Source organism: Acomys russatus, chromosome X (genome assembly GCF_903995435.1).
Source record: "Acomys russatus chromosome X, mAcoRus1.1, whole genome shotgun sequence".
Classification (NCBI taxonomy): Eukaryota; Metazoa; Chordata; class Mammalia; order Rodentia; family Muridae; genus Acomys; species Acomys russatus.
Genome location: NC_067169.1, coordinates 20,617,090 through 20,640,340, shown reverse-complemented (window position 1 = coordinate 20,640,340; position 23,251 = coordinate 20,617,090). Strand labels below are relative to the sequence as shown.

General features: G+C 41.6%; 1 protein-coding gene and 1 pseudogene across 1 annotated transcript; both read left to right on the top strand.

Annotated features, from left to right (window-relative positions):
• The first annotated feature begins 3,901 nt into the window (after positions 1-3,901).
• LOC127184766 (E3 ubiquitin-protein ligase PPP1R11-like) lies at positions 3,902-4,288 on the top strand. The gene has a single exon (XM_051141148.1). The coding sequence runs from the start codon at positions 3,902-3,904 to the stop codon at positions 4,286-4,288; it is 387 nt and encodes a 128-aa protein (XP_050997105.1).
• A 16,863-nt stretch (positions 4,289-21,151) lies between these two features.
• On the top strand, positions 21,152-21,718 carry LOC127185913 (ran-specific GTPase-activating protein-like; annotated as a pseudogene).
• The last annotated feature ends 1,533 nt before the right edge of the window (positions 21,719-23,251 follow it).

Genomic DNA, 23,251 nt, shown 5'->3' with positions numbered 1-23,251 from the left:
GTTTCCTTTATTGTGTACAAGCTTTTTAGTTTGATGTAATTACAATTGTCTCTTTTTGCCTATTATATTGAAATTAAAAACAATTGTCCCCTTGACCACTACTATTTTCACTTATGTATTCCTATAATAATTTTTAGGGTTTGGGACTTAAATTTAAGTCTGTGATCCATTTAAAGCTGGCTTTTGTATGTGATGTGAAATTCAGGTGTTATGGCTTAATAGAAAATAAATATGTTCCCAAAAGTTTCATGTCCTGGATGCTTGCTCCTCAGCATGGTGGTCTTTGAATGTGATATAGAACCACTTAGATTAGATTTTGCAGGACAACACCATTGGAAGGGGCTAACCTGGTTCTCATAAGACCTTGTGTTAGTCTTCCTACCAAGTTTTATTTTAAAGGAACAAGTTTGACTCCTTCCATTGCCCTAGCTTCCTGTTTTTATGTTTGTATGCTCTCTATTGTACAACACACACACACACACACACACACAGACACACACACACACACACACACACCATAATGCTGCTTGCCATGAGATTTTTCACTAGAGCCAAACTGATGCCAGCATGTGCCGTTGATTCTTCAGAATTGTATTGTGAACTACATAAAACTATTTTCTAATGAAATGAAGACACATCCTCACAGGGTGTGGTGGCACATGTCTTTAATCCCAGCACTCGGGGAGGCAGAGGCAGCCAGATCTCTGTGAGTTCGAGACCAGCCTGCTCTACAGAGTGAGTCCAGGACAGCCAAGGCTAGCACAGAGAAACCCTGTCTCAGAGGGAAAAAAAAAGAATACACATCCTCAGGAACTTAAGAATGGTAACAAATATGCACAGTATAAAATAACTTAATTTTACACTTTTGAATGTAGGTATACAATTTCCACATCATTTATTAGACTCTGTCCTTTCTTCCCTTTGACCAAGTATTTGAAAACCTTTACCAAAACCTAATTGCTGGAAAATGTTTAAGTTCACTCTGAAACTCTATATTTGGTTCTAGTGTTTGGTGTGCTTATCTTAACACCACCATTGTGCTATTTTAATCACTATAGTTTTGTGGTATGTTTTACAATCAGGTAGTGTGATACCTCTAGTTCTGTTCTTCTGTCTCGGGTTTGCCTTGGCTATACCAATTTTTTTTTTTTGTTCCATATGAATTTTAGGGGTTTTTTTGTAATTAGATAAATAAATACACTAGAGTTCTTATGAGAATAGGATGAATCCATAGGTCATTTGGGGTAATACAGAAAGTTTATCAATATCAATTCCTCCAATTTCTGATGGTGAAATGCATTTTTATTTTTCTTCAGTTTCTATAACTAATATTTATACTTTGCAGTGTTTAGGTATTTTATCCTATTGGATAGATTTATTCCTAAGAATTGTAGAAACATTATAAATGAAGTTTTGTTATAGATTCATTACTAAATATTCTGTTCTTACCATATTAATATTTTAAAATAATTAATATTGAAATTAGATGTGATAGTTTCATGTACATGGATGAGTTATATTATATTTTACCATGTACACATTGTGGAATTGTTAAATCAAACTAATAAACATGGTCATAACTTCATATAATTGTCTTTTTGTTTGTTTTTTGAGACACAGTTTCTCTGTGTAAAAGAGCCTTGGTTGTCCTGGACTCACTTTGTAGACCAGGCTGCCCTCAAACTTACAGAGATCTGCCTGACTCTGCTTTTTGAGTGCTGGGATTAAAGGTGCGCACCACTATGCGCAGCTAAAAATTTACAGTCTACTGGGATTGCACACCTTTGGGTCACGAACTAGATTTTGCCTGCTGTTGTATTTTGTTTGTCCAGCAAAATGTTGACCCACACAATCTTTCCAATCCACTTTTCTTTCTTTTGTTTTTGTGTTTGTTTGTTTGTTTAAGGGTCTCTCTGTGTAGCCTTGGCTGTCCTAGACTCACTTTGTAGACCAGGCTGGCCTTGAACTCATAGCGATCCACCTGCCTCTGCCTCCCAAGTGCTGAAATCAAAGGCGTGCGCCGCCACCGCCTGGCCCCAATCCACTTTTCAACCATAGATATAGAATGTAAAATTTTAAAGTGTTTATGGTGTGTTTGGAGTTTAGACTTTCTGGGTTGGAACTGAGGATATATAATCTCTAAAAGTATATTAAACATGGAAAAGGGCTTTTGTGGAAGAGAGACAGGAGAAAGTAATGGAGAGTGAAGACAGTCAAAAAACAATATATTTAAACAAAAACAGCATCATGAAGGTCATAGTATTGTTCATTAAGTGTACACTGATAAGAAAGTTTCTGAGGAGAAAGGGAGGATGGGAGGATGGCAGGAAGATGAGGTGAGAGGGAGGGACTGGGAGGATGAGAAGGAGGGGAAGCTGTGATAGAGATTTAAAATTAATTAATAATTAATTAATACAAAAACTGTTAAAATAAATAAACATATCTCTTTATAAAGTAAAAAGAAATTTCTTTCTTAAGAAGTTCTGACACCTAAGTCAGAGGACCACAGCTTTAACAGATCCAGATCCTAGGCCTTGCCAAGAATTGACAGGAATTAAAATGACTGTGAAGGGTGTGATTGGGGGGATCCCTCATAAAACAAACAAGTTCAAGGTAAACTATTTTCCAAGCCAATCAATAGGTTGACTACTCAAAGTCAGGTCCTTTAGCAGAGAGAAACATACATTCCATTTGTGTCTTTTAGTTGTCATGGAGATAGGCACAACAAAGCAAAGGCAAACCTACTCCTACTGCTGGCAGAATACTTACATAAGACCAGAAAGATCTGTTGAAGACTTCAATTAAATGGGTAGGTTATAACATGGGTCATTTAAAACCCAAAGATTCTGATTTGTTATCCCCAAAGGATTTTAGTTTGCTAATTTCTCTCATCTCATCCTGTCCTTATCAGATCTGGTATTACCCACATTCGAATTTGTATCTACTCTTTATAACTAGTAATTTCCCTCTTTCAATAATCAAGCTATCAACAATTGTCTTCCTTTTGTTTGTCACCAGTACTAATGTTGGTTAATGTTTAATTGCTTACCTATATTACTAACTAAACCACCCAAATCTCTAAGCTGTTTTCTGCCTTCACATTGTTCATTAAAACTTAAGATGCATACCAAATTGCATTCTTTGCACAATAAGTTAATAATTTGTGAAGGGTTCCAGTATGAAATTCAGATTCCTTTCATGTCCTGTCATTTGAGTTTTTTTCTAGCCATGTCTTTAACCCTCATCAGTTCACACAGTAGGACATAGACATACTCAAATAGAAAATGACTTACATAGACAGAAATAATCATCGATCTGTGTGTGCCTGTTGTTACTACGTAAATAAAAACCAGAAATTAGTGTCCATGTGGTGAATTCTCTAAGCTAGTCTTCACAAAGACATTTATTTTTAAGTATCATTTGCTTTTTAATTTGACATTGAAGTAGTCTGGTCCAGATTTCCCTTCTGCCATTTTCCTTGTAACCAAACTATTTTCTGTGATTTTAAAAAATATATATTTATTTATTTTTTTATGTATGAGTGGTCTGTCTTCATGCGCACCAGAAGAGGGCATCAGATAACATTACAGATGGTTGTGAGCCACCATGTGGTTGCTGGGAATTGAACTCAGGATCTCTGGAAGAGCAGCCAGTGCTCTTAACATCTGAGCCATCTCTCCATCCCCCTATGTTCTGTGATTTTTAAGATCTAACTTTGAACAAACAAGCAAGTAAGAAACAAGAGTTGGGTATCTCATGGGTGAGAATGCTAAGACAAACAAAACCAAAAACACATGTAACACTAACTTCTAATTGTGACTTTGGCTGTTTTCAAATTTTTATTTCCTCAGACTCTTTGGATAAATCAATTTCTGGCCTCTGCCCTGCTTCCAGTTCTGCTATGGAAGAATCAACATCTAAGCTGACAAAAGCCATCTCAGAGCCCATAGCTGCCCTGGAAGATGGGCTCAAAAAGATCAATCTGTCCATCCCATTAAAGAAAGCAAAGTCAGTCAAGAGGGTTGAGTGGTCACGTGACACTGTTGACAATGAGCACTTGGGCCATCGCTCATCCAAATGTTGCAGTGTTTATGAGAAGCCACATGTTTTTGATGAGAGCTCCTCAGAAAGCGAAAGAGAAGATGAAGACAATTGTCATGTACTCTGTGCCTGGGGTCATGAGAAGGGCCGCCGCTGTCCTGTTCATTCAAGTGACATTGCTAGCGCTTCATCTCCAAAGCCTCAAGGCCCATCTGAAGAATCCCTCCTTTCCTCCATTAAAGAATAACCCTCATTTTGTTTCTCCCATCCCTGAACCAGATTGAACTGTATGCAATATGTCTATGTTGTTACTCAGGGATTAAATGCTGTTGGCTCTTTGTGTGTGTGTGTGTGTGTGTGTGTGTGTGTGTGTGTGTGTGTATGTGTGTATGTGTGTGGTGGTGGTGGTGGTGTTGTAGGGAATACATCCCATCTTTGCAGGGATACATGGCAACAGAAATGGAAGCAACAGGATGCTAGCTGCATTGAATCTGCATCCTAAAGGATGTAACAGGAGATGAACTCTGATACTCAGTCCACTTAATTCTTTTAATTCATTCAGGCATTTAGGTCTCCTACCTTCATTAACCAAATCACTTAACACCCCACCCCACACCCCAGACACCTGAGATTTGTCCTCAGGGTGCTTCTAGATCCTGTCAAATTAGCAATCAGTATAGAGTATCACAAGTCTACCCCTTGTCAACATGGCATGCAAACATATTATTATAAAATATTATTATTTTACCCATGCAATGGTAGCACACACCTTTATCCAGAACTCAGGAGGCAAAGGCAGGAGGATCTCTGTGAGATCAAAGCCAGCCTGGTCTACAGAGTGAGTTCCAGAAAAGCCAGAGGTACACAAAGAGACTCTGTCTGGAAAAATGAAAATAAAATATTATTTTATGTTTATGAGTGTTTTGCCTTCATGTATACCCATGCAACCATGCACAAGCAGTGTCCTTGTAGCCAGAGAATGACATTAGATTTTCTAAAAGTGTAGTTACAGATGGTTGTGAACTGCTATTTGGATGCTAGGAATTGAATTCTGGGTCCTCTAGAAGAAAAGCCACCACACAGCCAGCCGGCATAGTGGCGCACGCCTTTAATCCCAGCACTTGGAGGCAGAGGCAGGCGGATTGCTGTGAGTTCGAGGCTAGCCTGGTCTACAAAGTGAGTCTAGGACAGCCAAGGCTACCCCACAGAGAAACCCTGTCTCAAAAAAAAGCCAGTGTTTTTAACCAGTGAGCCATCTTTCAAGCCCTCCAAATGTATTACTTTTGTTTGTTTGTTTAGAGACAGGGTTTCTCTGTGTGGCCTTGGCTGTCCTGGACTCGCTTTGTAGTCCAGACTGGCCTCCAACTCACAGCTATCTGTCTGCCTCTGCCTCCCTGAGAGCTGGGATTAAAGGTATGCTCCACCATGCCTGGCTCAAACAATACTTATAAATAATATCCTCTTACTCTTTGTTCCCATAAGCTCATGTCTGTCTCATAATACTAAATGCATTCATCTAGTCCAATTCCAAAAGTACTCACACTCTTCAACAGTTCCAATATTATTTTAAAATTGAAAATCCATGTCTTATTAGAGATTCAAGGAAAGTTATTAATTATAACCTTCTATTAAAAAAGGAGGAGGCAACAAGATGGCTCAATGATTAAAGATAATTGCTGCCATACCCCAACAACCTGAGTGTGATCCTTTGAACCCATGTGGTGGAAGGAGAGAACTGATTCTTGATTTCTGCAATTTGCCCTCTAACCTCTACACATAGACACCAAAGTGCACATGCAAGTGTTTGTGTGTGCGTATGTGCGTGCATGTGTGTGTGTGTGTGTGTGTGTGTGTGTGTGTGTGTGTGTGTGTGTGTGTGTAATATGTCTACTTGTTGTTTTAATTGAAAATCCCAGATCATTCTATTTTACCAATGAAGACTCAGGAGCCAGAAACTGTGGTGAAAAACTTGCTAGCTCAGAGAGCCAGAGAAAGTGCCCAGATGACCTTCTTAACCAGCTCATGTAAAACGCCCAAAAGGCTCGCTAGCTCGACTGGCATGCCAGGAAGAAAAAGCAGAAAAAAAAAAAAAAAAAAACCCAAGGCCAAAGGCTTACTAGCTCAAAGCCCAAAAATCCAAAGCCCAAGGAGCTGAGGAGCTGAAGAGCTAGAGAACTAAGAGCCAAAGAGCTAAAAGCTAATGATCTAAAGACCCCTTCTACTTCTAAACACTGTCTTAAAAACCCCTCAACTCAAAATCCCTCCTACTCTTTAATCTCTGTCAGCTGCTTTTTTGCTCCACATAGGTTAACTTTATTATATCCTGTGTACAGATAGCCCATGGATTAAAGGTGTGTTAGGATCAACCACATCAAACAAAAGGCAGGTTTTTATTGTTCACCATCTCTGGGATCACAATGGGATTAAATATCATGCAACACCTATGGGCAAACAAAACAAACAAATAAAAACTTAAACCAATAAAATGGAAATAGGTTACTTAAAAAAATTGGCACATGGCACTCAGAGGAAGGACAGCAGGCTACCAAGAAGAGACTTGATACCCTATGAGCATATACAGGGGGAGGAAGTCCCCCTCAGTCACAGTCATAGGGGAGGGGAATAAGGGGAAAATGGGAGGGAGGGAAGAATGGGAGGATACAAGAGATGGGATAAACATTGAGATGTAACAAGAATAAATTAATAAAATTTAGTAGATAAAAGTAACAGTGTATATGGAATACTACTCAGCTATTAAAAACAAGGAATTCCCGAAATTTGTGGATAAATGGATTGAGCTAGAAATGATCATAATGAGTGAGTTAACCCAGAAGCAGAAAGAATCAAATGGTATATACTCACTTATATCTGCATACTAGCCCAAGGGGCATGTCCCACAAAAGCCTTCACTTACCAGGAAACTGGGAGAGAGGGGAGGACATCCTATCAGGACTCTAAATGAGAGATGCATGGGAGAACAGCAAAATAAAAGGATCCAGAGGGTCCTAGAAATCTACAAGTAGAACAATATGATAGGCAGATTTGGGCCCAGGGGTCCCGCTCAAACTAAGGCACCAGCCAAGGACAATACAGGAGGTAAACTTTAAACCCCTTCCCAGATCTAGCCAATGGTCAGAATATTCTCCACAGTTGAGTGGAGAGTGTGATATGACTTTCTCACGTACTCTGGTGCCTCACATTTGACCATGTCCCCTGGAGGGGGAGACCTGGTGGCACTCAGAGGAAGGACAGCAGGCTACCAAGAAGAGACTTGATACCCTATGAGCATATACAGGGGGAGGAAATCCCCCTCAGGAACAGTCATAGGGGAGGGGAAGAATGGGAAAATGGGGGGGGGGGGAAGAATGGGAGGATACAAGAGATGGGATAAACTTTGAGATGTAATCTGAATAATTTAGTTAAATAAAGAAATTGGCACAGAACAAATGCTTTCAAAGGGAAGAATGAGAGCATAGCAATGAAAGATCACACAAAAGCTAACACCAAATCCTGTAGCTTCATGTTTGGAAGCTTATGACTTCCAAAGGGCTTAGAGAGTCCCACTCCTCTAGCTCTGCTTCCAGAACTTAAGCTAGATGCATTCTGTGTCCTCAGCTTTCCTTGGCACACACCCCATTGTCCAGGACTCTCCATCAATACATATGTTTAGCCTTCACACTTCATACAGTGGCCTCACAGCACCTTCTTGCAGGGACTCCAAGTCTTTCACACATTGTTTGGCCGAAGCAGCTCTCTTGAACCATGTGCCACCATGCCCGACTCGATAAATCGTAAAAGAGAGAAACACACCAACCCTGATAAACTCTGACTATGAAAGTTGGTCTGCAAAATGAAAATGGATATGGATATTAATTTTTACAAAATGTCTTCTATAAGGATATTGATTTTTCTCTGATGAAAGCAAGAATAAAATGCAGTAGATTAATTAAGAAAAACTGGCCAGTTGTGGTGGCGCACGCCTTTAATCCCAGCACTTAGGAGGCAGAGGAAGGTGGATTGCTGTGAGTTCGAGACCAGCCTGGTCTACAAAGCAAGTCCAGGACAGCCAAGGCTACATAGAGAAACCCTGTCTCGAAAAACAATTAATTAATTAATTAATAAAAGAAAAAGAAAAGAAAAGCTACAATGAGTGAGACCAGCCCAAGAAAGAGAGGTTTATTTCAGGCAGAAAAGCTGTAAGGATGGAGCCATCTAAATCATCTGACATTAGAGCTATAAGATTTTCAGTTTTTCTCTCTGGATTTCAGTTTTGCTATGGTCTTATATTTCGTAACTATGCCCTGATTCCTCCATTTTGGAATGGTAGTATGTATTCTGTGACATTTTACGTGGAATCATGTGATTTGCTATTTGATTTTACAGAAGATTACAATTAGGAGACTGTCTTGTATCTCAGAAGAGATGTTGTTGAACTTTAGGCTTTTAGACATTATTGAGAACCACTATGGGAACTTTTGAATTTGGACTGAATGTATTTTGCATTATAATATGTCCATGATCCTATGTGTACTTTGAATGAGAATCATCTTCATAGAGTCCTAAATTTAAATACTTGGTCCCAAGTTGGTAGAACTATTTGGAAAGGATTTATAAATATTGTCTTGTTCAGGAGATGTACAATAACTCTCCTCCCCCCTCTTTCTGTGTGTGTGTGTGTGAGTGTGTGTGTGTGTGAAGTTTCAAAAGACTCATGCCATTCCTAAAGTGCTTTCTTCCTCTTGTTTACAATTTAAGATGTTAGCTCTCAGCTGTACCTGACTCTAAGCCTTTGCTCCATTATCATGTACTCAAATCATCTGGAGCCATAAGCCAATTAAATGTTTTATTTTGTACCTAGCCTTGGTCATGGTGTTTTGTTACAATACATCTGCCATTTTGTTTTGGTTTTTTTTTTTTTGTGACAGGGTTTCTCTGTATAGCCTTGGCTGTCCTGGACTTGCTTTGTAGACCAGGCTGGCCTTGAACTCACAGAGATCCACTTGCCTCTGTCTCTACACCTGTCATATTTATAGGAGAGTTAAAGCAGAAATATGGTGGGACCACCATCCCCTAATATTTCAAGTTTTTCACAACATGACAAATAGAAAAATAACTAACACAGAAAATCTCAGTGAGTCAGATAAAAATTTGAGTTGAAACCTTAATAAAACACTAGATTAAGTACATTAAAATAATCACAGCATAAAGACAAGGTTTTAAGAACAATATATCCGGATTGAAAAAGAAAAAGAAAAGAAAGGTTTATTCATGATCACTTAGATCACATTAAAAGACCAAATAAAAAATAATTGGTATATCTGAAGCAGGAAAAAGGTGGATGACATGGAAAATATATCCAATGAAATAATAGCAGAAAAATGCAAATTACTCAGGAAGATGTGGACATTCTGGTATAAGAACCTTGTGGTACGAAAGCCTTCACTTACCAGGAAACTGGGACAGAGGGGAGGGCATCCTATTGGGACTCTAAATGAGAGACGCATGGGAGAATAGCAAAATAAAAGGATACAGAGGGTCCTAGAAATCTACAAGTAGAACAATATGATAGGCAGATTTGGGCCCAGGGGTCCCGCTCAAACTAAGGCACCAGCCAAGGACAATACAGGAGGTAAACTTTAAACCCCTTCCCAGATCTAGCCAATGGACAGGACATTCTCCACAGTTGAGTGGAGAGTGTGATATGACTTTCTCACATACTCTGGTGCCTCACATTTGACCATGTCCCCTGGAGGGGGAGACCTGGTGGCACTCAGAGGAAGGACAGCAGGTAGCCAAGAAGAGACTTGATACCCTATGAGAATATATAGGGGGAGGTAATCCCCCTCAGGAACAGTCATAGGGGAGGGGAAGAATGGGAAAATGGGGGGGGGGGGGAGAAATGGGAGGATACAAGGGATGGGATAAACATTGAGATGTAACAAGAATAAATTAATAAAAAAAAAGAAAAGAACCTTGTGGTACCAGAGTGGTTTGTATAATAACAGTAGTAAAAGGATGGAATTTTAAAGCATCTGCAAGTCTTTTCAATTTTCTACACCTACAGCTATTGAAGTCTCTCCTAGAAGCATGATGAACACTAAAAACCTATGGTGTGAACTACTTATTATTTCTCCAGTTTCAGGATGTATAATTGGGATAGATGTACTTAGAAGTTGGCAGATATTTGCATCATAACATGGTGAATAAATTCGAGCAAAATTTAAAAGCCTTCTACATCAGTGAAATTTCTAGGAGTCAGGCATACAGAAATAATTCCTTCGAAGGTGGAGGATAAGTTAATGCACCTGGCCCCTCCCACAACTGTAGAGAAATGTTAATTCAGAACTTGGCTGCTCTGCCAAGCAATCACATCCAAAGATCCAGCTGGAATACAAACACACCTTAAATCCCAGGAGACAGAGGCAAGCAGATCTCTGAGTTCAAGGCCAGCCTGGTACAAAGCAAGTTTCAGGTAAAGAAAAGCTTAAGCCCAAGCATGGTAGTACACACCTTTAATCCCAGCACTCAGGAGACAGAGATGGGCAGATCTCTGAGTTCTAGTCAGTTCTGTTCAGGCAGTTCAGTGGAGTCAGTGAGTTGAGGGCAGTGCAGTGGAGTTGAGTTTGTGGCACTTCAGTTCATGGAATTCAGAGGCAGTTCTTACCAGGAGAGTTTTATACAAACAGGCTTCAGAGAGAACAAGTTAGACACAGGTGAAGACAGAATGAGCCAGAGAATGAGAAGGAGCCAGAAGATTAGACTAGAACAGGTTGCCAAAGTTAGTATGAGGCCGAACAGAGCAATTCACTCAGAAGCTCAGAGAAGCCAGACTGAATAAGTTGTCTGGGAGAGGAGTTTGAGCCAGAACAGTTGAGTTAAGCAAGACAGTCAGAGCTCAGAAAGAGCCAGAAAGGGTGAGCTTATTCAGCAGTAAATCTCAGAGGCTGAAAACTTTCTAGGCCTAGAATATCCAGGGCAGCCAAGGCTACAACAAGACAGACAGACAGATAGACAGACAGAAATGTTCACTTTGTAGACCAGGCTGTCCTTGAGCTCACAGAGATCTGCCTGTCTCTGCCTCTTGGAATGCTGGGATTACAGAAGTGCACCACCACACCCACCTCCCAGATGGTATTGTATATGGAAGCTACAAGCTTCCAGGACTAGGCCTAGGTTAGCAGACAGAGGCAGTAAGCCTCTGAGACAACAATTGCTTCTGGTGAATAAAGAATACTTTTATACACCACCAAGAAAGAAACACAATGTTTAGTGGGCCTATTTGGATTCTGGATTGCTTAGACTCTATTTGGACTCTGGCCCATATACCAAGTGAGTAAGAAAGCTGCCCTTTAAAGGCATCCTTTGATGCTCTCATGTCCTGTGATTAAAGTCAATGGGAAACTACAGCAGCTTAAGCTAAGCAGGAGGACTAAGGGTCATGCTTAAATTCCACATAAAAACAGTATCCAGGTTATAATTCCACCTAACATGATGTGACTATCATATATCCCAGGCACTCTGGTAAAGTAGGGTGTCTCTGCCCCACTTGGAGGCAGGAACAAGGCAACTAAGAGGGCACAGGACTGTGAGATACAGAAGGTACCGCTGCAATGCACACAGGGTTCTGTATCACGGGCTCAGAGTTTTGGATCACCATCCTTCCTGACACAGCAGGATAGGAGAGTGATACTGGAGCTTTAAGGGTAATGGGTTTATAAGGAAAAACTGTAATTGGGGGTTGGGGTCACAGGGAAGTAAGGAAAAAAACAAGCAGGGGTCATGAGTCTCAGGAATGTCGACCTTCAGGCAGGTTGAGTAGAGACCGGATCTCAAGGGAAAGTTGTGAGTCTCAGGAATGTGAACCTTCAGGCAGGTTGGGTCTAGGACGCTGAATCTCCAGGGAAGTTGTTTTATCACAGAGGATCATTGGGTGTCAATTGTATCTAATTTTTCCGGTGAAGTTTCTGGAGAGTGCTGGCAGGCCCAGTTTAAGACAGTGTGTGATCCTGAAATGCAGGAAAGAGTGGAATCACCTGGAGGACAGCTTTCTCACAGACCATGGCATTAATTGTAGAACATACATTACATATAGGATATGGTATTACTTGATGCATTCTTCAGCTTCCCACGGGCAGAGCCAGGATTTAAAGACACTAAATGCAGACCTCTTGCCCTCAGTCAGAGGTTTCCTGGGAAAGTAGATACTGAAAAAGCCACTGAGGGATTGCTGCCAGCATTATATATAGACTTTGTGCTATAGGATTTTTGGCTAAGAAAGCCCAACTTTGAAGAAAGCTACCTATCTTGGCTACCACCTGAGGGGAGGCAAAAGGAGCCTGTCTCGGAGTAGGATTGCCGCCATCCTTCAGATTCCCAAGTCCAAAGACTAAAGACAGGTTCAAGAGTTCCTAGGTGCAGCTGGATATTATTGCCTTTGGATATGAGTGTTTGTGAAATAGCAAGGCCTCTATACACCAGCACAAACGGGAACACTGAGCCCTTAAACTGGACTGAGACTAAATAAAGGCATTTGAGGCTTGAAAAACAGCTCTAACAGGGCTGGAGAGATGGCATAGTGGTTAACAGCACTTCTGCTCTTCAGAGGTTCAAATCACAGCAACCACATGGTGGCTCACAACCATCTATACCCTCTAATGCCTTCTTCTGGCATGCAGGTATACATGAAGATAAAGCAGTCCTATACATAAAATAAGTAAATAAAATCTTAAAAACAGAACAAAACAAAACAAAAACCATCCCTGACTTCAGCTCCAGCCCTAAAGCTTCCAGTTGTTTCAAAACCTTTTTATCTGTTTACACAAGAAACAAAAGACAGAGGGGACATGGAAACACCCTATGATATATGTGTCTGAAAGATTGGATCCTGTAACCAAAAGATGGCCCACTTGTCTAAGAGTTGTGGCAGCTACTACTAATAGTTCTGAAAAAACAAACAAGTTAAACTGGGCCTGGTGGCACATGCCTGTAATCCCAGCACTCGGGAGGCAGAGGCAGGTGAGTTTGAGGCCAGCCTGATCTACAAAGTGAGTTCAGGACAGCCAGGGCTAAACAGAGAACCTGCCTCAAAAACCCAACCAACCAACTGACCAAACAAACAACCAGAAATGTGTGTGTGTGTGTGTGTGTGTGTGTGTGTGTGTGTGTTTGTGTGTATCCAGGAATATATAGTCATAGCATCCCACACCCTCCTCTTTGGAACAACATGACACTGGTTGTCTAATGCCTGTGTGACCCAGTACTAGGCCCTACACCTGGCCTACCCTGGAGTCTAGTTTGAGAAACGTATCACCATCAATCCTGCTACCCTCATGCCTATTGTTGACCTGCAGATACTCATCCATGACTGTCCCAAGATGAAAGATAAAACCAGGTATGTGGGAACTGCAGTAGTTATATAACCCAAATGATCTGGACCCAATCCAGGTACCTGGAGCGAATGGGAAGAGAGAGAGAGAGAGAGAGAGAGAGAGAGAGAGAGAGAGAGAGAGAGAGAGAGAGAGAGAGAGAGAGAGAGAGAGAGAGAGAGAGAGAGAGAGAGAGAGAGAGAGAGAGAGAATAAACAAAACTAACCAACCAATCAAGCAAAAAACAGGCTCAAAGACTCTGACCCAGGCTCTCAAATGGAAAAAAAGAAAGTTCTCCATCATATACATGGACAGTCAGTCAGTATGCTTTTACTACCAGTCATGTCCACTGTATGACCTATAGAGAAGAAGAGCTTCTCACCACTGGGAAAAGGGACATTTAAAAAGTCTTTGCTCTCCTAGAGCCTATCTACCTTCCTCTAAAAATTGCTATCTTCCGTTGCCAGGCTGCTAACTTGGCTGCCCAACAAATGGCCCTAAGACCAGTGGGGCCTATTGATATCCTGTTGACATACCATGCCCTGGTGCTTCCTGAGACTCCATGCATGCCAGCTACTCTTGGTTGTCAACCTGACTACATCTGGAATGATCCACAATCCAGAAGTGGAGGGCACACCTGTGAGAGATTTTTTTTTTTTTTTTTGCTTGGCTTGAAGTGGATGGATCCACTTCTAGTCCTGAAGTTTGAGGAAGGAAAGCTCAATTGTAATCCAGATCAGGAAGGACAACACACCTTCAGATCTTGAGCTGAGAAGACACAACTGTTGGAGGAGGTTGGTCTGGTATATTTTGATGTTGATTACTGCTTGCAGTCTCTGAGCCCCACCAGCACCTTGCCTAAGAACCTAATCTGTTTGACCAATAAAAGGCCAGCACACCTGGGCATATAGTCAGGGAGGAGGTCCCCCTCAGTCATAGACCTAGGGGAGGGGAATAGGGTGAAAGTGGGAGGAAGAAACAGGTGGATACAAGTGATGGGATAACAATTGAGTTGTAATCTGAATAAATTAATAAAATATAATTTAAAAAAAGGAAAAAAGAAAGTTACATTGTGCGTATAGACCTTGGAGCTCTGGCCAGGTAAAAGGAATAAACAGGACACTAAAGGAAACTCTAACAGAACTCTGATTAGAGTCCAGCAAAGTGTGGATAGACCTCCTTCCTTTGCCTTACTTGGGCTCTCTGCACCCCACATAGGGAGGGATTTACCCCCTATGAGATTATGTTCAGAAGACCTGCCCTGCTGCTTCCCAGACTCAGAGACCAGCAGTTGGCAGAAACTGCTGGCCACTACTTTCTCAAGTCACTACAGACTCTCCAGTTCTCCATACAGGCTATTCATTGGACTATCCGAGAGACCCAGATGACCTCTAAGCCACCACCAATAATACCATCTGGAGGAAATGAATAGCAAAAGGGGCACTGGAACTAACCTGGAGAGGACCCTACATGGTGAATGTAGCTGACATTGTGCCATGGATCCACCACACCCAGGTCAAGAAAGTAGAAGCCACTGACTCTGCCACCAAATGAACTCATTGAAATAAAGTTTCATTTGTCCCCAGGGCCCTTCCACTCCCTGCCCCTCTGCCTCTTCCTTAGTCTTCTGTTTTGCACTATGGGTATGAACTGTAGTCATGGTCCAACCCCCACTGCCATCCTCAGGCTTGGGCTGGAAACTGAGGAAGACAAGAACAGGGAAGGTACTAGCTAGTGTGACAACAAACCAGGAATCTTTATTCCATATTCCAAACCCATAACCCATATTCCAGCAATATTACCAATCCCCGAGACTGCTTGGTGGGCCTGTGGCAACGGTTTGACTAAATGTGCCTCTTCAGGTTGGTCAGGACCTAGAGGTATTATAACAACAGTCAGATTCCCTTTACTTACTGATGTCCACTTTAAACGTCTTGTGGTATGGCGGAAAGGAAAGACATGGGAGTTTGTCTTTTGAGATAGGAATACAGAGTTTACAATTCTATGCATGCTCTGTCACTGCCCCCCCCCCCCGTTGTTTACAGAACAAAAGAATTTCCATTACAAAACTTGGGGTTGTAAAACTGAGGCTTCCTGAAAAATCTCTTTAAAAGATTCTGGCCTTTGGAAAACAGGAAAAACCTGGGGAATCCGACTGCATGCTACAAGAAGGGACCCTAGGGACAGAGTTAATCATTCCCAGCCAGAAATCAGCCACCAGGATTGCTATTATGCTTAGACACCCAGCCCCCACATTATATAGGGACAGTATGGAACCCAACTGTCAGCCCATTGACTGACAAATCTCTCTGTGACTGGGGGCAGCCCAGATTAACATTAGAGGGCTTACAATGGGGTGAAACTTGTCTAATGTCCTAAACCTTTAACCCAGGCATGTCTCCTTATTCCACTGTCCCCTACCCTGCTTTGTGGGTTCATTTATCTGAACAACAGCAATATTACCATTGTCTGGAGACCGTTTGGTGGGCATGTGCCACTTCTGACGCTTCCCAAGAAGACAGATTGATCAGGGCCTAGATTTATTAGAAGTTTCTGTTTCTGAATTAAAATAACAGTTAGATTCTCTTGTAGTAATGGCTCTATAAATTTGGAGAGGCTTAGACTTACTTTTTGTTAGGGCCTGCTCTTTGTAACATAGCTGAGCCATTTTGTATTCAGTGTCCATTTTTTGTTTATAAGGTGAAATTAAGTTTAAAAAAATTAACCCTGCTTTCTGAAAGTAGTTATCCATACCTGACACTAACAAACCATGCCAGAGGGTCAAGCTAATCTACACTAACAGACCCTGCTAGAGGGTCAAGCTAACCTTATATTTCACTATGAATAAGTGATGTCATAACTCATGTTCTGTTATCTCCACACCTGGCTACACCCTGGTTGCACTCTATGTTATCTCTGTACTTGGCTGTACTCTGGTTGTACTCTGGAAGAACTAAACACCATCTCACTTACCTCACTTAGGACCAACCAGCTTAAAGGTTAGCTGATAATACTTTGTCTAGTTGGCCAAAAGTATTACTGTCTTCCACTTGTCTTTTACACTTGGTTTTCCTATAAGAAGACTGCCCTAAGAACAGATCAATGTCACAGTTTTTTTCCCAAGTCCACTCCATGTCTCTAATTGTGCTTAATCTTGGGGTCTCCATTCAATAAACCATCCATATCTGACTAAGACTGGCATCTGAGTGGTTTATGCAGCTATTCTTGGGCTACAACACTTCTCATGAGATAAAGGAAATAATGTCTGGCTTTGGAAAAAAAAAACCCTGGTATTTCTATGGTCATTGATCAGAGCTAATTAAAAAAAAAATCCTGCCAGAGTTGGCAAAACAAAAAACAAAAACAAAAACCAAAACCAAAACCAAAAACCAAAAAACTTCAAAAACAGAAAGAGACAAATACACAAATCAGATAATTGCTACCAGTCTCTTGGTCCCCCTGTCTGACTACTCAGCTATCAGCACTGAACTAAGCCTTTAGTTCTCATTTTCATTGGATTAATTTTAGGCCACCTCATCTTAAACTATGTGGTCAGTTTTGTATCAGTTCAGTAAAGTTATTGGTCATTATGACCAACTACACCTCTACCTCCATGGTGGAAGTACCATTCAGGCATTGAAACTCAGCACGCAGACAGCACCTCCTGCCAAAACTAAAACAAAGTCCTAATCCATCAAAGCCCATAGTTCTGGGAAAGTCTCTAAATGTACTAATCTTGCTTTTTACCTTCTATAGTTCTGCTTCTGCCTAACTGTTCTTGTAACTGAAGTATGTCAATCCAAAACATGGATTCTTTGCTTAAAGGCTCACCCTGAAGCTGAATGGTAGTGGGGCACACCTTTAATCCCAGACCTCAGAAGTGGATCTCTGAGTTCTAGGCCAGCCTGTTCTACAGAGCAAGTTCTAGGAAAGCCAGGGTTACACAGAGAAAACCTGTCTCTAAAAACCAAAAACCACATCAAACCACCACCACCACCCTGCCCTCGCTGCCTAAATAAATAAATAAATAAATAATAAAAAATAAAACAAAAAACTACCACCAACACCAACAAAAAACACAAAACTCACCTGAAAAGGGCTTGGTCTATGCTGGTATCCAAAATACAACAGAGCAGGTGACACATCCAACCTCATAAGCTGAACAATTAGCAGATTTTTAGCCTTTCCATAATATAAGAGCCATTTTTGGACTAGCCTCAACTACAGCTTATAAGCCACCTAATAAATAACCTTTATATATATATATATATATATATATATATATTCAGTCTATCAGTTCTGTTCCCTATAATACATACACATATATAATGTACTTTGATAATATTATCCCTATGTCAGAGCCATTATAAACATTATATCACTTAAGAATTTGAGTCATTTTCCTATCTTTTTCCTCTGCTTTTGGTTATTTTTTATTTTGTTATCTTTCATTATCTTTTTATATTATAAAATGTCAACTCCAGCCAGGGAATCAGTAAGCTAACAGCAGATCTGCAGATCTTCAACTCTTCCTCTGCTTCTCCAAATACAATTCCCCTGTAAAAGTAACTTTTATTCATTTGATGCAATTATTGTCTTTGAGGCTTGTTGCCTCTGTCTGCTATCCTAGGCCTAATCCTGGAAGTTTCTAGCCTCTGCCCAAACTAATCTAGACCTAGAATGTTTCAGCCTCTGGTACTTACTGCTGAATAAGTTCACACTTTCTTGTTCTTACTTAGCTCTGGCTGGCTGGTTCAATTCAGCTGTTCTGGCTCAAACGCCTCTCCAAGCTGGCTGATTCAAACTGGATCCTCTCAGCTTCTGACTGATTTTTTTCTGCTTGCCCTCAAACTAACTCTAGAATCTGTTCTAATCTTCTGGCTTCTTCTCATTCTCTGGCTCATTCTGTCTTTGCCTGTGTCTAAGCTTGTTCTCTCTGCAACCTGTACAACTGTCCTTGTAAAACTCTTCCCTCTCTCCCTTCTCCCCCTCCCCTCCCTCTCTCTTTCCCTTCCTTGCTCCCTGCTGCTCCCTCTTCAGTTGCCTCCCTTTCCTATCTCCTCTTGTGATACTTGGGCATATCCTACTCTGTCATATCCTTCTCTCATTTGTCACTTTTTCTGCTCCTCAATTAGTTATTCCTTTTAAACATGGGTGATTCCCTCTACCAACTAACTTTACCTTCATTGTTTGGTATAAGGGCATGTCTGTATTCCAGCCAGATGGGGTTGTGCTAAAGGCTTGTCTGTATTCCAGCCAGATTAACCATGTTCTTAGATTAAAATTCCCTTACATTCCCCAGTCTTATCCCTAGCTATGCAGCAGTGCACCAACAATGGCATTCTATTACCATCACGCCTCATGTCCCCATCTCCAGTTGCCCAAAGAGATCTTCCAATCATAATAATGTCCCTTTCACAATTCATTGCTTTATCCCATCCCAGAAGTCTAGTAGACACTCTCAGGGAACCCTGTTAGTCCCAAAGATGCAAAAGGAAAGATCATCAAGGCCAAATTAATTAAAGCAGGTATTTTTATTTGTATACTCTGGCTGCCTCCCCCTAAGTCAGGGTTCAAGAGATCAGCCTTGGACATGGGAAAATAAAGGCTTTTATAGTTCAGAAGTAGAGGGTTTCCAAGTGGCAGATTTGGCAGGAAAATAGGCAGGATTACAGAAGCAGAACATAAAAATAGCAAGTTAGTCATAACAACTTCCTGAAACAAGGTGCTCATAACAAGGTAGTCATAGGTAGTCATAACAACAAGTAGTCATAACAATAGGTAATTATAATAAGGCAGTCATAGGTGGACATAATAACCTCTTGAAACAAAGGCATGGCTGTCACTTCCTGTAACAGGCAGTACAGAATCATTTGTAGTTAAGGTTACAGGTGAGGCATAGTCCAATACTTGAGAAACAGATTTAATCATAAGTAGGAATGAGCCTATTTGTTTTTACTGTAAGATGGCTTTCAAGCTCAAGATGGAGGTAGGCTGCTTCATCAATCCACAGGTCACTCTAACCAGAGAAGCAGATAAGATAACTGCAGATCTCTTCCAAACCCAATCTCCCAGTCTCATCCCTAGCTTTTCAGCAGAACACTTGCTGAGGTCTCCCTTCTCCCTCCACCCCCATCTTCAGTGAATCACACAAATACTCCACTAATATCTTCGCTACCCCAACTCATTACTTGATATGAGCTCCCACCTCCAGCAGGCACTCTTTTGGTAACCCAAAGACAAATCCAGCCAGGGAAGCAGGTGGGCTAAGTGTAGATCTTCCTCTCTCCATCAGCTTTCCCAAATCCAATCCCCCCAGTCTCATCTCCAGCTCCATAGCAAAGCACCTGCTGTAGCCTCCCTTTTCTCTCTGCACCCTTCTCCAGTGGATCATACAGATCTTTACCTCCAAATTTCCTTCCCCTACTCATTGTTTATCCTAGTCCAAAACACCATCAAGTACTCTCTGGGAACCAAAGGCCACTTTGACCAGGAAAACATGTAGGCTGACTGCAGATCTTTACCTCTCCCTCTATTCCTTCAAGTTCAATCTCTCATTATCTTCCTCAGACCATTTGCTGCAGCCTCTCCATGCTGTTTGCAACAATTCCCATGGAACTAATCAGATCCTGGTGGAACACTTACTCTGCTTTCCTCCCTCCTATGGACCCCACAGCCCCCACCTCCCAGCTCATCCTCATTCTTAAGTTGTAGGTACCAACACATTTTACCTGGAACCCCCAGTGGCCATAACCTACTAAGATCCAAGAAGAATTTCCTACAAGGCAACAAACAGCCATCATGTTCTCCTAAGAACCACAGAAAAAACAGAAACCAAGGAACAAAAACACCCATCTCACAAGGACAAGGCCAGATATCAGAACCTAGAAATATAATCTTCCCAATCCCAGATGCCAAGACACCATTGAAAAAACACAATCAATAACATCCAGGACAATGTGTCTCCACTAGTGTCAAACAACCATTCCACAGCAGGCCCTGAGTGTTCCAACATGGCTGAAGCACAAGAAAAAGAGCTTAAAATAACAATTGTGAATATGATAGAGATACTGGCTAGTATTATGTCAACTTGACAGAAGTTAGTCATCAGAGAAGAAAGAACCTCAATTGAGAAAATATTTCCATAAGATCAGACTGTAAGGCATTGTTGTTGTTGTTGTTGTTTTGAGACAGGGCTTCTCTGTGTTACCTTGGCTGTCTTGGCCTCACTTTGTAGACAAGGCTGTCCTCGAATTTACAGAAATCCACCTACCTTTGCCTCCCGAGTGCTGAGATTACAAGCAAGCGCTTGCATTTTCTTAATTGGTGATCAGATATAAAGGACAGCCCAGCCCATTGCAGGTGGTGCCATCTCTAGGCTAGTGTTTCAGGCTTCTATAAGAAAGCAGGCTAAGAAATCCATAAGGCACAGCCAGTAAGCAGCGCGTCTCCATGATCTTTGCATCAGTGGCTGCCTCCAGGTTCCTGCCCTGTGTGAGTTCCTGACCTGTTTTTGCTGATGAACTGTTATATGGAGTTTGTGGGTGAAACAAACCCTTTCCTCCTCATGTTTCTTTTGGTGTGGTGTTTCAGCACAGCAACAGAATAAAACAGGTCCTTAGGAGGCTGAGGGAAGGGCAGGAGACACAGGCACCAGACGTGAAGGAAAGGAGCTGCGACTAGCCACTCAGAGGCTGCCAAACCATCTAAGCCTGATCCAGTCCAGCCACAGTCGCTGTGCCCCCATGGCGGCCGCCAAGGACAGTCATGAGGACCGTGATACCTCCACAGAGAGTGCAGATGAGTCCATCCATGACCCCCAGTTCAAGCCAATAGTTTCTCTTCCTGAGCAAGAAATTAAAACACTGAAGGAAGATGAAGAGGAACTTTTCAAGATGCGAGCAAAGCTGTTCTGGTTTGCCAGAGCGGAAGGAGCCAGGTACCGGAGATGTCAGGCTCCTGAAGCATCCGCCATCTCATGAGGAGGGACAAGGCCTTGAAGATATGCGCCAACGACTATGTCACACGGATGATGGAGCTGAAGGCAAATACTGGCAGTGCCAGTGCCTGGGTCTGGACCACCCACTCTGACTTTGGGGATGGGTGTCCCAAGCCTGAGCTGCTTGCCATCCTCTTCCTAAATGCTGAGAATGCACAAAAGTTCAAAACAAAGTCTGAAGAATGCAGGAAAGAGAGAAAAGAAAGGACCAAGCAAAAATAATAATGTTGAAAATGTGGCTGAGGAACTGGAGGACCTTTCTGTGAAGGACGCCAGAGATGAGGCTGAAGAGAAGTCTGAGGAGAAGCAATGAATCACTCTGTCCTATTCCTTTCTTTTTCTTTTAAAAATTTTGCCCTACCTTTTAAAGGCTTGTTTTCACTCTGTTTTGTTCTTGCAAGGGATTTTATAAAGAACTGAATTCCAACTTTCAGGTTGCTTTTTTATTTTTAGTTTTTTCTTTCCCAGTTTTGACACCATCGAACATGACTTCAGAAATCAGTTCCCCAGTCATGAAAATGTACTGTGCTAACTTTCTTTTCCATAGTGGAAATACTTATTTATAGTCATCAAAAATAGTGAATAAAAAATGCCTTTGAAAACCTGGGGGGGGGGGAAAAAGACAGGTCCTTAAAGTGGAAATGAATCCATCCCTTAAATAAATCAATGAAAACACAAATAGCGGGAGAAAATGAATAATACTGTTCAAGATCCAAAAGTAAAAATAGAATAAATGAAGAAAACCAAAACTGAGGAAAATCTGGTTCCTTAACTATTAAACTTTATTATGAATTTATTAAGCAAATCCCTTTCAACCCGACTATCCTAAACAGGAGGGAAAGGAGATTAAGGGGAACAAGAATGAAACCTTCTGGGCATCAGTTCCGAGGAGCAAGGCATAATTCTCTGGGAATCTAGCAGATCCTCTAGACAGAAGAAGCCACACCCACAGCCTTCTTCCTCCTGCTTGCCTCTTGCTTGTGAATTCGCCAAAGCACCCCCTCCTCCCCAGAACTGCACTCTTTTTGTTTGTTTGTTTGTTTGTTTGTTTGTTTCTTGAGAATCATATTTTATTTCAAATAAGGTCACAAATTTGTCTCATAGGCTTAACAGAGTGGGAACTCTGGATGCTGGGTGGAGCCCCTTTCAGCTCCTCATAGCTGATGTTTCAGTTACTCTCCTTTAACTTGGTCTTTACACTCAGCAGCTCAGGCACCGATGTACATCTGTATTTTCTCTATATCAAGCAACAAGGCCTTTTGTGAAAAGATCACACTTTCAGTTTCTTATGAGTGATGAATGTCTTTTTTGTCCTTGATGAATGAAAGGATTGTGTTCTAAAAGTATTTTTTTTATTTTATTAATTTATTCATATTACATCTCGATTGTTAGCTCTTCCCCTGTTTCCTCCCATTCTTCCCTCCCTCCCACTTCCCGCCTTCTCCCCTCCCTTATGTCTGTGACTGGGGGAGACCTCCTCCCCCTGTTTATGCTCTTAGAATATCGAATCTCTTCTTGTTAACTTGCTATCCTTCCTCTGAGTGCTGCCCCACAGGGTCCTGGAAAACTACAAGAAGAACTTTATGACAGGCAGATCTGGGTCCTGGAGTCCTCCTCAAACTAAGGCACCAGCCAAGGAGAATATAGGCAGTAAGCTTCGAACCCCTACCAAGACCTAGCCGACGAACAGGATATTCTCCACCATTGAGTGGAGAGTGAGATCTGACTCTCACACGAACTCTGGTGCCCCTTTTCTGACCATGTCCCCTGCATGGGGAGACCTGGTGGCATTCACAACTACACTCTTTCTCCTGTTCCCTCCTCCCATTGATGGTCATTTTACAAT